This window comes from Xiphophorus hellerii, chromosome 17 (genome assembly GCF_003331165.1).
Source record: "Xiphophorus hellerii strain 12219 chromosome 17, Xiphophorus_hellerii-4.1, whole genome shotgun sequence".
Taxonomy (NCBI): Eukaryota; Metazoa; Chordata; class Actinopteri; order Cyprinodontiformes; family Poeciliidae; genus Xiphophorus; species Xiphophorus hellerii.
The window spans coordinates 7,382,767-7,399,673 of NC_045688.1; the positions used below are offsets into that span (position 1 = coordinate 7,382,767).

Below are 16,907 nucleotides of genomic sequence, written 5' to 3' on the forward strand. Positions count from 1 at the left end.
TCTTGATCAAAGCAGTTACCCTTTTCCCTTTGATTTTAGCAATTTTCTCTTTGATCATAGCAATTTTGTCTTTGATCATAGCAATTTTGTCTTTGATCAAAACATTTTTGTCTTTCATCAAAGCAATTTTGTTCTTGATCAAAGCAATTATCCTTTCCCATTGATTTTTGCACTTTTCTCTTTGATCATAGCAATTTTCTCTTTGATCATAGCATTTTTGTCTTTGATCAAACCAAATTTTGTTCTTGATCAAAGCAGTTAGCCTTTCCCATTGATTTTAGCAATTTTCTCTTTGATCATAGCAATTTTGTTTTTGGTCATAGCAATTTTGTATTTGATCAAAACATTTTTGTCTTTGATCAAAGCAATTTTGTTCTTGATCAAAGCAGTTAGCCTTTCCCATTGATTTTAGCAATTTTCTCTTTGATCATAGCAATTTTGTTTTTGATCATAGCAATTTTGTCTTTGATCATAGCAATTTTGTCTTTGATCATAGCAATTTTGTCTTTGATCAAAACATTTTTGTCTTTGATCAATGCAATTTTGTTCTTGATCAAAGCAGTTAGCCTTCCCCATTGATTTTAGCAATTTTCTCTTTGATCAAAACATTTTTGTTTTTGAGTAAGGCAATGTTTGTTTTTGATCATAGCAGTTAGCCTTTGCCTTTGATTTTAGCAATTTTCCCTTTGATCATAGCAATTTTGTCTTTGATCATAGCAATTTTGTCTTTGATCAAAACATTTTTGTCTTTGATCAAAGCAATTTTGTTCTTGATCAAAGCAGTTAGCCTTCCCCATTGATTTTAGCAATTTTCTCTTTGATCAAAACATTTTTGTTTTTGAGTAAGGCAATTTTTGTTCTTGATCAAACCAGTTAGCCTTTCCCATTGATTTTAGCACCTTTCTCTTTGATCATAGCAATTTTCTCTTTGATCATAACAATTTTGTCTTTGATCATAGCAATTTTGTCTTTGATCATAGCAATTTTGTCTTTGATCATAGGAATTTTGTCTTTGATCAAAACATTTTTGTCTTTGATCAAAGCAATTTTGTTCTTGATCAAAGCAGTTAGCCTTTCCCGTTGATTTTAGCAATTTTCTCTTTGATCATAGCAATTTCCTCTTTGATCAAAACATTTTTGTTTTTGATTAAAGCAATTTTTGTTTTTGATCATAGCAGTTAACCTTTCCCTTTGATTTTAGCAATTTTCTCTTTGATCATAGCAATTTTGTCTTTGATCATAGCAATTTTCTGTTTGATCATAGCAATTTTATCTTTGATCAAAACATTTTTGTCTATGATCAAAGCAATTTTGTTCTTGATCATAGCAGTTAGCCTTTCCCTTTCATTTGAGCAATTTTCTCTATGATCATAGCAATTTTGTCTTTGATCAAAGCATTTTTGTCTTTGATCAAAGCAATTTTCTGCTTGATCAAAGCAGTTATCCTTTCCCATTGATTTTAGCAGTTTTCTCTTTGATCATACCAATTTTGTGTTTGATCATAGCAATTTTATCTTTGATCAAAACATTTTTGTCTATGATCAAAGCAATTTTGTTCTTGATCAAAGCAGTTAGCCTTTCCCTTTGATTTCAGCACTTTTCTCTTTGATCATATTAATTTTCTCTTTGATCAAAACATTTTTGTCTTTGATCAAAACCATTTTTGTTTTTGATCATTGCAGTTAGCCTTTCCCATTGATTTTAGCAATTTTCTCTTTGATCATAGCAATTTTGTCTTTGATCATAGCAATTTTGTCTTTGATCAAAACATTTTTGTCTTTGATCAAAGCAATTTTGTTCTTAATCAAAGCAATTATCCTTTCCCATTGATTTTAGCACTTTTCTCTTTGATCATAGCAATTTTCTCTTTGATCATAGCATTTTTGTCTTTGATCAAACCAAATTTTGTTCTTGATCAAAGCAGTTAGCCTTTCCCATTGATTTTAGCAATTTTCTCTTTGATGATAGCAATTTTGTTTTTGGTCATAGCAATTTTGTATTTGATCAAAACATTTTTGTCTTTGATCAAAGCAATTTTGTTCTTGATCAAAGCAGTTAGCCTTTCCCATTGATTTTAGCAATTTTCTCTTTGATCATAGCAATTTTGTCTTTGATCAAAACATTTTTGTCTTTGATCAAAGCAATTTTGTTCTTGATCAAAGCAATTATCCTTTCCCATTGATTTTAGCACTTTTCTCTTTGATCATAGCAATTTTCTCTTTGATCATAGCATTTTTCTCTTTGATCAAAACATTTTTGTTTTTGATTAAGGCAATTTTTGTTTTTGATCATAGCAGTTAGCCTTTCCCTTTGATTTTAGCAATTTTCCCTTTGATCATAGCAATTTTCTCTTTGATCATAGCAATTTTGTCTTTGATCATAGCAATTTTGTCTTTGATCAAAACATTTTTGTCTTTGATCAAAGCAATTTTGTTCTTGATCAAAGCAGTTAGCCTTTCCCATTGATTTTAGCACTTTTCTCTTTGATCATAGCACTTTTCTCTTTGATCTTAGCAATTTTCTCTTTGATCAAAACATTTTTGTTTTTGATTAAGGCAATTTTTGTTTTTGATCATAGCAGTTAGCCTTTCCCTTTGATTTTAGCAATTTTCCCTTTGATCATAGCAATTTTCTCTTTGATCATAGCAATTTTGTCTTTGATCATAGCAATTTTGTCTTTGATCAAAACATTTTTGTCTTTGATCAAAGCAATGTTGTTCTTGATCAAAGCAGTTAGCCTTTCCCATCTATTTTAGCAATTTTCTCTTTGATCATAGCAATTTTCTCTTTGATCATAGCAATTTTCTCTTTGATCATACCAATTTTCTCTTTGATCATAGCAATTTTGTCTTTGATCATAGCAATTTTGTCTTTGATCAAAACATTTTTGTCTTTGATCAAAGCAATGTTGTTCTTGATCAAAGCAGTTAGCCTTTCCCATCTATTTTAGCAATTTTCTCTTTGATCATAGCAATTTTCTCTTTGATCATAGCAATTTTCTCTTTGATCATACCAATTTTCTCTTTGATCATAGCAATTTTGTCTTTGATCAAATCCATTTTTGTTTTTCATCAAAGACAAAACCAAAATCCATTTGGTTTTGAAAACCAAAACCAAATTGTTTTGGTTTTGATCAAAGCATTTTTGTTTTTGATCTAAGCATTTAACCTTTCCATTTGATTTCGGCACTTTTCTCTTTGATCATAGCAATTTTGTCTTTGATCCAACCCTTTTTGTTTTTGATCAAAGCACTTTTGTTTTTGATTAATGCAATTTTGTTGTTGATCAAAGCAGTTAGCCTTTTCCTTTGATTTTAGCACTTTTCTCTTTTATCATAGCAATTTTGTCTTTGATCAAAGCATTTTTGTCTGTGATCAAAGCATTTTTGTCTGTGATTAAAGCATTTTTGTTTTTGATCAAAGCATTTTTGTTTTTGATAAAAGCATTTTGCCTTTCCCTTTGATTTTAGCACTTTTCTCTTTGATCATTGCATTTTTCTCTTTGATTTTATCATCTTTTCATTTGGTCATATATCTTTTTTCTTTGACCATAATCTCTGCATTCATCTACTGTATATGCTGCCAGAATATTTCTGTTTCAAATGACTGTTTTCAATACCTTTTAAATCCGTATACATATTTGATATTGCTTTACGTCTCCAAGCCAAATACTGATATAGTCACCTGGATCAACATCTTTTCAACATACAGGCCGAAATCCTTCGGCTGTATTTGAAGCTACCTTGTTCATGCATTTCTCGCATTTCTTCATTTGTGATATTGAATTGAATGTGAGAAACAAACCTGAACACAACTGAATAGGAACGATTGTAAAACAAAATTACACATGGCCTTCATTAAATTGAGCCCTGTTGAATCTGAACATCTTTGTATATAATAAAAGACAAATGAAGGGTAAACTTTTATACTTTATATGTTTCCTGGCAAGACAAAGGGGTGAGACTACACAGAGAGGCATCAGTCTCACTCCAAAATAACATGACATGAAGTAAGTGAATTGACAAGACATACAGACTTACTTCCTTTGACTAAAAGTCATCGTTGTAGCCAGAATAGGACCGGATCACAAGAAGTAATTATGACGGTAGGGAGCACCAAGGGATGACAGACAGATGAAGGGGTGGAGAATATGGTTGGTGACAGTATTAAAACAAAGAAAAAAGAGGTTAGAAATGAAGATTTTTTTATAGAAAAGTCTTCAGAACAGGGGGCTCCTGGAGAAAATGGCAGAGGAGATCAAAACCAGAAAACAGCAATATCCTCCCAGATGGCTTTAACATCAAATGGCTTTAGACAGAATATTTGGGTAGTTACATCAAATTTAGATCTACTTAATGTATTTTTTTATTATCTGTTTTATATTTGGTATCAACACCATTAAGTTAGAATCACATTCAAAAATATTTTTATTGATCCCAAAAGGAAATCAAATAATAATAAGCTAATTTACCATTTAGTTTAAGCTAGCAACAGATTTGAACATTAAATTATATGGTTAAGCTCATTACTAAAAATGAGTAAAATCAACACGCCTACAAGACATTTATAAATTTAATTTTACTATTATTAATACATTTCCACTAAGTGAGTTAAAAGTGTGGAAATCTTTATTTAGAAGTCCAGACACCCCTTGAAATGGACCTTACCACAGGGGCCGCTCTTCATTGACCATTCTGCGTGGTCACGTGCTTGGCCGTCTCACAAACACACCGTTAGCTTCCCTTTAGCTAAGTACAGCATAATGGCAGAACTGATACAACTTCTACACCTTGAAGCCTGTCTGCTATACAGTCTTACGTTAGCTAAACAGATTAATATCCAATGTGTCTGTATCTGACATACACTAAAGATTTTATTTTAGCAGAAAAGGCTTTGGACTAAACTGTTACTCGTGTTAGCCACGTTAGGACCAAGTACAGCTAGTCAATCAACCGTCGCTGTGTTCAGGGAAGCGCTGATTAATAATCGAGAAATAAATATCAAGCCCGGAAACTTGATATCGTAACAGACTGAATGTTGTTTTTAACGTAATCTTTGCTCGTCTTGCGGGGCGCAGGCGGTTGCCATGGTAACAGGTGTGCTTAAACTACAAAGAGAGAGAGAGTAAAAAGGTACCAGTGGTTTTGAGTTGATCACCTGTTCGGGTTATTTTACCTTTGTTTACCTTTGCTGTGGCGCATTACAGTCGCTGTAGTTTCTAAATGTTGGACTAATTACCTCGTTCGTTTGTGAGTATACGTCATTCACAACAAGCATCAAATAGAACAAATATATTTCATAAAATTTTAACAAACAAATGGCTTCTACCGCGATAATTATGTGAAATTAAATTAATTATATCCCAACTTCAGAAGATTTGCCTTTACCTTTGCAGAGCTCTTTGGTTCCTCCTATCAGTCTGTAGCTTCTCATATTGATGTCATCAAACCAAATTTCAGATCTACCATAACTGACTGACACCTGCTGGCCTCAGGTTTGCAACCAGCTTGTGACTGAGAAACCAGTAACCTCCTCCCAGATGATGACATGAACTTGTTAGTTCCTCTGTCCATTGTAGTAGCTGATATATTGTGAAAATCCGGTAGAAATTATGCACTAATCAAGTCATGTTTACATAGAAACAACGCGCCGCGAGGCTTTGTTTGTGAGACTTGCGGTCACATGGGTCGGTTGTGGGCAGAGCTTGGTAAGGTCCATGGATCGTCCCAATTTCTGAACATGCCGTTAACCTATCAATCCAATTTAAGAGCCTTCTGTGTTCATCCTGAACCGACCACAGTCAGCTGGTCCAAAGTAAGTAGATAAATAAATGTTGAAATTACATCACTATTAGGTCTTCTCTTTAGGTTACTTAATTACATCGTGTTGTTTCTTCAGTTACAGTTTTGCTAGGTCATGCTAACAAACGGCTTTTTCTGGCCTTACGAACTGAAGTTAGCTTACGATTCATAACTTATGATTCTGCCGCTGGACAAGAGGCTTTTACGCCGAACCGGAAGCTTCGAATCAGATGCCAACTTCAGAGTTTTATCACATTAAAAATGTGCGACTTGATTTTTATTACAGCCTTTTGATGAGGCGACTGCTCAAGGGACAGTATGTCCTCTGCAACTAGACCACCAAAATGACATTGTTTTTATTTATTCATTTAAAAAAAGTTTATTTTTACTGCTTTTACCAACACTAGAAATAGGTCGGTGTTTAAGACGCTTACAGCCTAATCCTCCGTTTAAATATTCTAAAGAAACTACGGTAGCTGGCAAATTAAATCATTGGTCCATACCTTAACTGCAAGTGAGAAATAAAGCGCTACATTTTGCTGCACCTCCCTCACGTAGTAAAGTGTTTATTTTTCATATTTTTTTTATTATGTAAATGCTAAGATGGCTTATTACATACACTTAAAGAGAAAATGCTACTTATTGCTGATTTTCAAAAAGTTAACATTGAAATGCAATTATTTTATGACTACACCACTCCAGTTAAAAGGCTTGAATATTTAGGGAGTTGTAACAAAGTTTGAAAATATATGATATAAAACTGTTCCAAAGCCAGACTTGGTTAAAGACCTGTGAAGGAGATACCACCTTTTTCCTGTGCAGACATGTACAACGTTAATGCCAATTAAAGACATCATACAAGGCATGTATACCATTTGATTGCACATGGTTCAATGGATTCCTTATGATGACAAATTGCAAATATAATCCTACTTGAACCTGGTTGAAGTTACTAAAAGACTAGTACAAGACAAACTGTTCACTAACTGTATAATGTGAAGTCAGTAAAAGTAATTTGCAGACAGCTTGCAGCTGCTGAAGTTACTTTTAGACTATTGTCACAAATTTGCCTCACTGTCAAGGATAATTTTATAAACTGCTGCAATTTAGTGGTTGGAAATATGCCAAATTATATCTAATTAATTTACAAAGCTCTACTTAATTAACATATTATTTGAATTCATTATATGGACAATTTATTTTCCATATAATTGTAAATAAATTTAAGGAATAAAATAATGTGAACCATTGTGCTTTATAGTGGTGACAAAATGAAAACATACAGTAAACTGATTTCTAAAAAATGCATTGCAACAAATTTAAAGCATTTTAATTTTTATTGAAAATGCCTTTTATTTGTGCAGTAATGAACTCAAAATGTCAAGGAAGTTAAACACAAGCATAGCATTGTTACATACTTTGGAGTAGGCCTGATCTCCTGTCCATTCTTGTACCACTTTAGATCCACTGTGGGGTCTGCCAGCTCAACTACCAAGCGGATCTTTCCACCTTTATCCACCTGGTATGCTGGATCCAACTTCTTTGCAAAGGCTAAAAATCACAGCAGTAATCAGTGAAATTCATTTTCAATTTATTTGTATAAAATATTCAGAAAACCATCTACCTGCACTCTTCTTCTCCTCTTTGGGTATCTTTTTCATTCTTTTCAGGAGGCCCCTGAGGTCGGTGATGCCGTACATGAAGGCAATTTTCTCATACTGGTCTGGCCTGGCGTTCTTCAGGATCTCCCACACGTCCACCTCTGGGGTGTCATCTTGCTGTTTGTGCTCCCTAGTTTTGCCATGTACAAGGTAAAAATATGAATACATGCACCATACTCTAAGCTTTGCAACATGTCCTGAGGAACTACTATTTACTTTAAAGAAAGGTAATAGGAGTTAATGTAATAATTTTACTGCTAATTCTTATATTTCTTAACTAATCTTTTCACGAGTTCCTCAGGACATGTCACCCAAAGGGATGGGCGTAATACATAACTCTCTTTGTGTTGACTTTGGATCTGATCTCATAAGTTAACGATAAAAAGGTGGACAAAAAAACGGGAGGTTTTGTTTTAGGGACGTAGAGAGTTAATAGGGTTTGGAGGATTTTTTCATGGGTCTGTCCCTCAGGAGACTACTTAGTAAACCAGAACTTAGAATTTTTCTGTTTTGGGACAAAATATTTATTTCCCATGCATCATCTGCTCCACAGGTTCAGGCCTTCTCCGTTTTTTGCTATTTTATTTCATTGTTACATGAAACAAAATACCAGCAGCACAAGCAAGCAATCTGAAAAACACAAGCATATTTTCTTGTTAAAATATCACTCTGTGGTTTCATGATGCTCTAAATTTAATATATTTTTATTTTAATAATAAAAATATACTTGAATTTATTATTTTTACAGCTGTAAGTCTTTTGGGGATTAAAGGGAAATAATTAAATAAAACTATCATCTATCCCAAATAATTTCGCTGTAATCTGATATACACAGTCAGGCCATTTAACTGCATAACATTTGGCATTGTCTTGCTGAAATGAGCAAGACCTACACCAAAAAATACCTACTGTGTATGACGTAAGAAACTTTCATTTTGTTAAGTATTATTGACATCCCCGCTGAAAGCTGTTGTGTCACATTAACTGAATTGAATGGTATTTTGTTCATTTCCTTCTAAGATCCAGAATCTATCCAAGTATTCTGATTTCATTATTGTTTGTCCCTTTATTCAGTTCAACATATTTTCCTTGCTTTGTTATCTTATCAGTTCAAGCGCACCAATACACTGATGGGATAATCGCTGGCTCAATAAGCAATGTCTCTCAGTCTTATAAAATAATCTTTTTGTAATTACTCTAATCTTTTACTTTGAGAATTGCATTTGTTGGACGAAGGGATGGAGGGTAAATATTAAAGATATGTTAAACAGGAATTGTGGTGTGTAGTTTAAAATATGGGTGGAAGAAATATAATGGAAAAATTACACGATCCGTCAGAGATGACTGAAGTTTTTAATGGGAAATTTTTAGCAAAATGAGGAATTAAACCCTATGAGGATAAATATGTTTAATTACATGCAGCATGCAGGAATTTAAGAACTGCTCCTGTAAATAGCCCATCCCTTTGTTATTATCCATTTTGAGTGATCACTTCAGAAATGCTCTTACATCGTTAAATGTTGCGTTTTTCCTTACGACGGGAGATGAGTGTACATATTAGATCAAACAAAGAACCATCAGTCAGACCTTTCTTTCCATGACATTTCCCCAAATGTCGGAAAGGTTGAATTTAAGGAGAAAAAAAAGCATGATTGACTATTCTATTATTTCTTGCTTTTCTCATCTGTTTATTTGCAGTCAGTTATAAAGAAAACTGAAATAAACATGATGGCATAACCTTACATTTCTAAACTGAAACAGATGTGTAGTGATAACACTATTTTACAGCATCATTTCTTAATGGCCCACATCAGTAATGATCCAAAATGACACTCTTTGCTTCATCTAGTTAGTTGATGCAAGGCCCATCTCTATCATTACTGACTTCTGAGTGAGCAGATAGAAATGCTGCTTTCAAAATAAAGTGTTACCATGCTACAGGAGGCCAACACTCTTGCTCGTCCAATTCCTGGAGCTACACGTCATGCTGGGGAATCTACAGGATTACAGTACTCACCTGCAGTAAGGTCTAATTGTTTTATTACCAATATCTTTCACCTTACTAACCTTTGATTTCTGAATATGTAGGGGAGAAGAAGAGACAGGCCCAAAATAAATGTGTATTTTATCTCATGAACAGTGATACTGTGCTCATAATTTTAATCCTGCACAGTATCTCTACTATGCAACATGAAGTTTATTGTGAGCCGCAACAGTAAGTTGACTATTGTGCTTCATCACATCTATTTAAGTCAAATCTTAGTTTGATGTTATGATAGAGCTGTTTTCATATCGGAATATCTTTGTTTTATTTAAAGGTGCAGTGTGTATGTTTGTTTTAAATTTTGAATGAAGACAAATAGTGACAGTTGTACAAAATGTGAGGAAACAAAACCTTGTTCAGCTTAAAATAATCAGTCTTTGTTATTTAGCAAGCCTCGTAACCAGATAACATTTCACCTTGTAAATGACATTTACTGCTTTTGAACTTTTTGTTCACTTAAACCAGAGTCTTCTACTGGAAATATTTCTGGTTTTGACCTGAAGTATTTTCTTCGCAAAGTGAAGGTTTTTGTAATTTACTAAAGGTTCAGACCGTGTGCACAATTTCCATAACAGCAACTACATCCTCTGTGGGCACATCAGTAAACTGAGTAAGATGAAATACATTTTATTTATAATGGAGCCTTTTAAAAATGGTTAGCAAACTATGAACTAGTTTTCTATTGCTAATGGACAGAGAAGCACTTAATTCTTTGAGTGTTGCAGAATTAATTCACAAAATGGAAGAGCAGAAGCACCACAACAGCATGTTTGGTGTTATGCTAGCAAGTTGGATTTTTTCCCTCCTTTTTTTTTTAGCTTTTTAGTTTATTTTACTGTCAAAATATAGATTATTATTTGTACCAAGCTTTTATACTTAGACAGCTTTTATACATTGCACCTTTAAAACACCCGTTACAGTATGATTAACTTGTTTTGTTCGTGTACATTTTTAAAACAAAAATTGAATATTATTAATGTCTTCTGTCAAATTGCTGTAGCAAACAATTATCTACATTTTGGCACATTTTGATTAAATATAATTGCCTGACAGAAGAGATATAAAAACAATTTTTTGGGCTGTGAAATTTAGAACAGTGAAATTCTCAACCTCTTCATCTAACACTGGTAATGGTTAGTTTAAGTTTTAAAAATTTTTTTAACTTCCCGCTTATACAAAAGCCTCATACAATATTTACAAAAGATGTGAAATGAAAGAAAAAGAAGCACATCCAAAAAATGTGAAAAGGACAAACAGAGGATCAGGATGTGTTTCTCACCTATGTTTAAGGAGACCACTAAAGTCAAGCTCTCCTGCATCTTCTTGTCCTTCACTGCTGTTGTTAACAAGGAGAAATTATTGAACATTAAATTAGACTTGCAGTTGTTACCAACACTAGAAAACAATGCCATAAGAGCAACACAAAGCAAAAGCTCTGACGATCAGTGAGTTAGCGTCAAGTTAACTCATGATTTGCGCTTACAGAGAAACCTTTATTTGGTCTTTATGTGGATAAAAACTCAAAATAAGGTTGTTTGTGTAGCACTCATCGAGAACAGTCCCAGCCAGAATTGCCACAATGTTTCTGAAATGTTGAAGCAACATTACTGAATAGCAGCATTGTAGTAATGCAGTGGATCTGGGATGCTTTGCATTGCTCTGCATTGTTCAAATCGAGATTTAAAGTGCAAGAGTTGGCCTTTAGTTACACATTCAATCAAGTAATTGACTTGTAATTACCTGGAGGAAAGGTTAATTACATTACAAATATCTTGTAGAAGTTGTATTTAGTTGTATTACTCAATGGAGAAATGTTCACCATTGCTTCACAATGTAAAATCCATTTTTTATTTTTGAATTCCAGCATACTGAGGAATTTAGAGATTTTATGAAATCATGAAATATCTTAAAACAATTTGCCGCTATATGTATAATGGTTCTTTCTGACGTCTCACGGGTTATTTTTCATTACCTTCTTTTGAATGCTGATCGAATATCAATAGCCTGTGAGCTTTCAACTTCTGTGAAACAGAAGAAACATGCATATAATTGCATGATTATTTCCACTAGGAATTTATGTGATCAGTTCAGAGTAGTTTTAACATTTTTTATTGTTGTGACCAACCTTTAACTTCCAAATCAAAGGAACAGCTGTCAAACTTGTCCTTGTAGTTCACCTCACACCTGTAGTTTCCAGCATAGTTGTCTTTGGCCTTGATGATGTGCATCTCAAAGGTGTGGATCTGCCAACAGGGCGATGTACCAGAGTTTATAAACAGCACTATTTTTAGAGAACTTGGATGCATGAGTATAGGTATGTTACCTTGGTTTGCCGCTCAAATGTCTCTTTAAGTTGCAGGTGTTTCCCTGTCTTGCTGGCTAGGTCCATCCATTTCCCTTTAAACCATTTAACAGTTGGTTTGCGGAGAAGATCTTTACCTTCCACCTTGGCAACAAAAGTGATGTCACTCCCTGAAACAAATTAAAAGGAAATTGACTATTTCTAAAGAGTGATCGAGTGAATGATACATTGTTTTGTACTCTAAATACCGATCTGGGAATTTGCTTTCATCTCCAACCCTTTTCTTGTTTACCTTGTCTACTGATTTTTAGTCTGTTTTTAATTTAGTTTAGGCCAAGTTCAAGATGCTGTTTAAGTGGCTTCTCTGCAGAAGCTGCATAGAGGTGTATAAGCTACTTCCTGGTCTGGATCATTTGTTGTTGCTGTTTTGAAGGAATAATAAATTCATTGAACTTCATAGAAACAGTGTAGCTGCTGTTGTAGAATTAGTTTTTTGTCTATGGTAAAAGACCAACAGCCATTTCTCCCTCCAGCGTTAGACTCCTGCATTTATTTTGGCTGTATACGCCCTGCACTACAGTGCGCTTCCTGCTTTTGAAGCCGTTTCTGGTCCACTTGCATCCACATATGCATTTGAATTGCTCCAGAGTTCACTTTAATCAAACAAAGACTTAAGTTTTAGGTTCAGTCAAGTTCAAAACAAACCAGATGTTCGATTACAGTTTGATTAAAATGGCCTGTACATGGGGCGAGGCCTTAGTCCTCGACGCGGACGTCGCGGGTTCGACTCCCGGTCCCGACGACCTTTGCCGCATGTCTTCCCCACTCTGCTCACCCTCCTTCCTGTCTGCCCACTGTCGCAACAATACGAGCCACTAGTGCCGCAAAAACTCTCCGGAGAAAAAAAAAAAAAGTGGCCTGTACAGGACTGGTGTTAATACATTCTGAAAATCTGCCTAATTTAATGGCCTTCTTGTAATACATAATACAATTACGTCTGGGAATTTCTCGTGTCAACCCACAATGTAACGCCTATTGAACTCCATTAGTGCTGTCCAATGAATCTCCTATGTTGTGCATTTCTTGTTAAGAATTAAGGTCAGGTATTTTTTAAACACTCACCCACAGTGACAGTTCCACTCTGTGGCCTCTCGATCAGCAGCGTAGACAACGGTGGATTGTCGATTGGTTTGTCCACATCCTCTGGGGCCTGACCCTCTCCCAGAGACCACACTGACCAATAAGGAAAAACAAATTCATTACTCAGAACTCTTCTGTTCCTTCATAAGAATAATAGTCAGAAATCTCAATACCCACCTGTTGTTTGTGAAAGCTTTTTATGAACAAAATCTTACAAGTATAAAAGAAACAACTAAAACACAACAGTCAAGACAATTTCCCGTACTTTCAACATTCATACCTCAGACAGCAGCAAAAATTTTAGCTTTTTGCAACATGAAAAGCATTAAAACAGACGTAAGCAGCAACATGTGATGTGATATGAGAATAAGTTCATAATTATTTTATTTGATGGAGTTATAGATATTCTAAAATCACAATGTTAGCATAATGACAAGCTTTTGCTTTTATCAAATGTATATTTATAGAACTTTGTTAGTGTACTCTATCTTAATATTTTAACCTATTTCAACTACCCTAATACTGATTAGCTTATTTCTTAACGGCTAATACAGAGATGAGAAGCGCCGCAATTTGTGATTAATAATAATACAGGCAGTACTTTTCCAAATTTGCAAAGTACTTCTACAAGTTTCTCACCTGAAACTTGGATGTTACTTACTAGAATCTACTGACTACTTTTTTCCACAACTTACATGGTACTTTGTGGAACTTCATTACTGCGTTATGAGATATCTAGTACTTGGTAATTACAGGGTATTTTCAAGAATCTGATTGACTTGAAAGTACTTTCTAAAGGGTATTTTCAAAGACTATGCTATGTTTTAAGATGTTTTGTAACCAGGTACCTTCATTATCTTATTGGTTACTTTCCAAAAATTACAGGTTGCTTACCTGAGTACTTTTAGGACTGAACTGTACTGATTCAAATTCAAAAATACTTTATTGATCTCAAAGGGAAATTAAACATGGCTGTAACTCATATTAATTCAAATTCTTGAACGCGTTAGTGATGATTGTTGGCAGGAAAGATCTGTAGCGATTTGCATTACAGCAAAAACCTGAAACATACAGGTTAACTTTTTAGTTGCGCTATTGTCAGTTGTAACCTGCAAGTTCAAGAACGCTACTAGTTACAACTCCCTAAAGTTGCACTATGAGTTCCAGAAAGTACCCTGCAAGTACCCAAAAAAATCCAGGAAAGTACCCTGTATGTTCTCAGAAATTACAGTGTGATTTGTAGAACGTATTCTGCAGATTTGAGGAAAGTACTAACTGTATTATGCATTGCCAAAAATGTTTTTAACATTCTTGTTTTATCTGAAAGGTCTGTGGAGGGACAGCTGGTTCTACTTCTCGTACAAAGCAAACAGATTTCTCTTGTTTCCTTATACTTGTAACTACTTGGAAGTACGTGTTACCTGAGTCTTTTCTGCCCGTGGTTGCCACAGGGGCACTATCATCTAAACAAAAAGAGAAATTTACAATATATCGTAAGAAATAGTTCTGTAAAGTCTCTGAAGCAAGCAAGCAAGCAGTCATGACATCTGAGAGCTACAAGCAGTTAGACGTGCACACGGGGATGAAAAGAATCCTAAAGTAAGAAAATAAATATTATTACCAGGATTCTAGATAGTTTATGTCATATCAGTCAGAATTTTCCTATTAAAATTTAATCTGTTTAGGATTTGAATGCACAAATGGTCATTTGTTTATTAACATTTTGAAGGACACTTTAGTTTGTATTAATTTGTTAGCAAGAGGACATTTGTATAGTTTTAAAGAAACACAAAATCTCCCAAATCAAACGTCTCTACAATGTTTCCTTCATTTAGTCATGTTTAATTAGAGTACACTAGTTTGGTAGGAGGGACTGAAACGATGCTGGGTTTTAACCAAAGGATCTTACTAGGCAGGTCAATTGAGAGTTTCTTCACTGTATTGCCATCCTCTGTGGGGAAAAAAACACAGTTACTATCGAAGGTACTCTAAAATTAAAACGCTTTTGCCCATCCTTTTTAGTGCAAATGGTGTATATGTAAGGAAATTTTTAATCAGAATCATTTATTTTGTAGCAGTTTTGTAAAACTGCATTGGGTTTGAGGCAGTGTTACATTACTCCCAGTTTGTTTAATTCATCAAGTGTTTTTTACTGGATCTCTTAAATAAGCTTTATATTTAAGAGAAACTTGAATTTTGTATTTGTCAGTGGGTTTAATGAGTTCTTGGTAGCATGTTCAATAATCATTCTCTGTTTTTATTCATCCATTTTCTCCTTTTATTTGTTTGTTCGTATGTAAACCTTACCATTTTGGCAGTGATGTTCGAAATGTCAACATTCATTTTTCATTCTTTTCAAAGTCCAGGCAAAATTTCTCACAAGATGTAATAAAACACATACGTTTCATAGTACATCACTCAAAATAGACTCTAACGCACCACATCATGAAGTAGCAGGATAATGCTAATGTACACAGCTGTTTGTTGAGTTCAGTCTGTTTTTAAAATGCCAAATTGTCAAAATATTCTCAATGCAAAGTAAGCCAAGATAATTTGAACTTTTTCCCCAGCTTTCAAAAAGAGAAACATAATTATTTTAGTATTTAAAGGCACTCATCACATTTTGTCTATTTATTTAAAATATGGGGAACAAGCATAATAAGTTAAATCCATGTTTTTACTTGTGTCTTTATTTAGTTTTTATTTCTGCCTGTAATGTTTTTGTTTTTCTTAAGCAGAATGAGGAGGTTCCTTTTTGATTACTTACCTTTCACACAAATTGTATCTGTTTATATTGTTAGACCTAAAAAACCTCTAACCCAAGTGAAAATAAAGGGTTATAAAAAGTCTTTTAAAAAAAACTCAGCTGCTTGGTTATTAGTGTTTGCATTTTTAAGGTTCACATCCAATTTTAGTAGCTTTTGCTCTGTAGAACTCATGCACTTCCACTGAGATAGAGACATGGGAAAGAGTCACGTTTATTAAAGCAGCATACTTACCAGCCGGAGGGGGAGAGCAAGTGCCCTCCTTTACAGCCGGGCTAGAGGACTCTGCTTGCTCATTCACCCCAACCCTACTAGGCTCCCGTTGGTTTGAACCGTTCTCGATGGCGTTCTGCTCCTGAGCCACCACAGCCTGTAATGGCTCAGGACCAGTGGGCTCTGGTTTCTTCCCATCAGTCTCTACTGGCTCTTTTCCCTCTGCTACCGACTCTGTACAGCAGACAAAGCGCCAGGCTGGAGCAGCAAGCACAGAGCACAAACACTGGCTGCCTGACAAGGCGGCACTTGTTCAGGCAAAGTTGGTATAAACAGCTGAAGACCAGATGGACTAAACCTCTCCTTTGCTGTTTGACCTTAAAAGGGCACCTATTGGGCAAAATTAACATTTTGGATGTTTCTCTACTTCCATACCTAGCCATATTTTGACAATAAGTTAAGGTTTTTTTGGTGTCTGGAAAACCTTCAAAATGTAACTTCACAAATCAGCAGGCACTGCCCCTCACCTAGCAACCTATCGAATCCCAGCTGAGCTCTGCCACATTTGGTCAGCTGTATGCACTGCACAATGACTGCTGGAAAAGACAAGTGTTTTTTTGTCAACTTTCCATGGAGAATCCACTTGCTGCATTCTTGTTGGTTGTGCTCCACTTCTACTTTTCAAAGATGTACGGTTGTTTAATTGCACATCTGTTTGCTGCTATTTTCACTTGTGAGTGTAAACATTGAGTTTGGGGAGTGTGACCAGCAGCAGTATATTTGGATTTAAAGTGACAAGACGCCCTAAACCAGATCATTCTAAAAGGAGCTCAAAATAGGAAGAACTGATCAGACTAAAATCTCATTGTCTGAATGATTTTGTGCAAAAGAATTAATAAACATGTTTTGTATTGCCCATAGACCTATCCTAAACTGTTCAAGGAAGCATATTAGATCATCTTTAGCAGTTTTAGCATGGTAA

General features: G+C 34.7%; 1 protein-coding gene across 8 annotated transcripts in view; it reads right to left on the reverse strand.

Moving 5' to 3' along the window:
- Window positions 1–16,907, reverse strand: part of mybpc1 (myosin binding protein C1) — a 145,323-nt gene that overhangs the window by 120,874 nt on the left and 7,542 nt on the right. For 3 of the 8 annotated variants that reach the window (XM_032588959.1, XM_032588957.1, XM_032588960.1), the window contains 12 exons: window positions 15,947–16,159; window positions 14,857–14,898; window positions 14,369–14,410; window positions 12,930–13,040; window positions 11,829–11,977; window positions 11,631–11,748; window positions 11,478–11,526; window positions 10,785–10,841; window positions 9,529–9,537; window positions 7,425–7,591; window positions 7,219–7,351; window positions 4,040–4,048 (listed from right to left, as the gene is read on the reverse strand). In XM_032588959.1, coding sequence (XP_032444850.1) covers window positions 4,040–4,048; window positions 7,219–7,351; window positions 7,425–7,591; window positions 9,529–9,537; window positions 10,785–10,841; window positions 11,478–11,526; window positions 11,631–11,748; window positions 11,829–11,977; window positions 12,930–13,040; window positions 14,369–14,410; window positions 14,857–14,898; window positions 15,947–16,159 — 1,099 coding nt within the window. The remainder of the gene's footprint in view (window positions 1–4,039; window positions 4,049–7,218; window positions 7,352–7,424; window positions 7,592–9,528; window positions 9,538–10,784; window positions 10,842–11,477; window positions 11,527–11,630; window positions 11,749–11,828; window positions 11,978–12,929; window positions 13,041–14,368; window positions 14,411–14,856; window positions 14,899–15,946; window positions 16,160–16,907) is intronic. The other 5 variants (XM_032588962.1, XM_032588958.1, XM_032588963.1 and 2 more) reach the window with 5 other exon arrangements.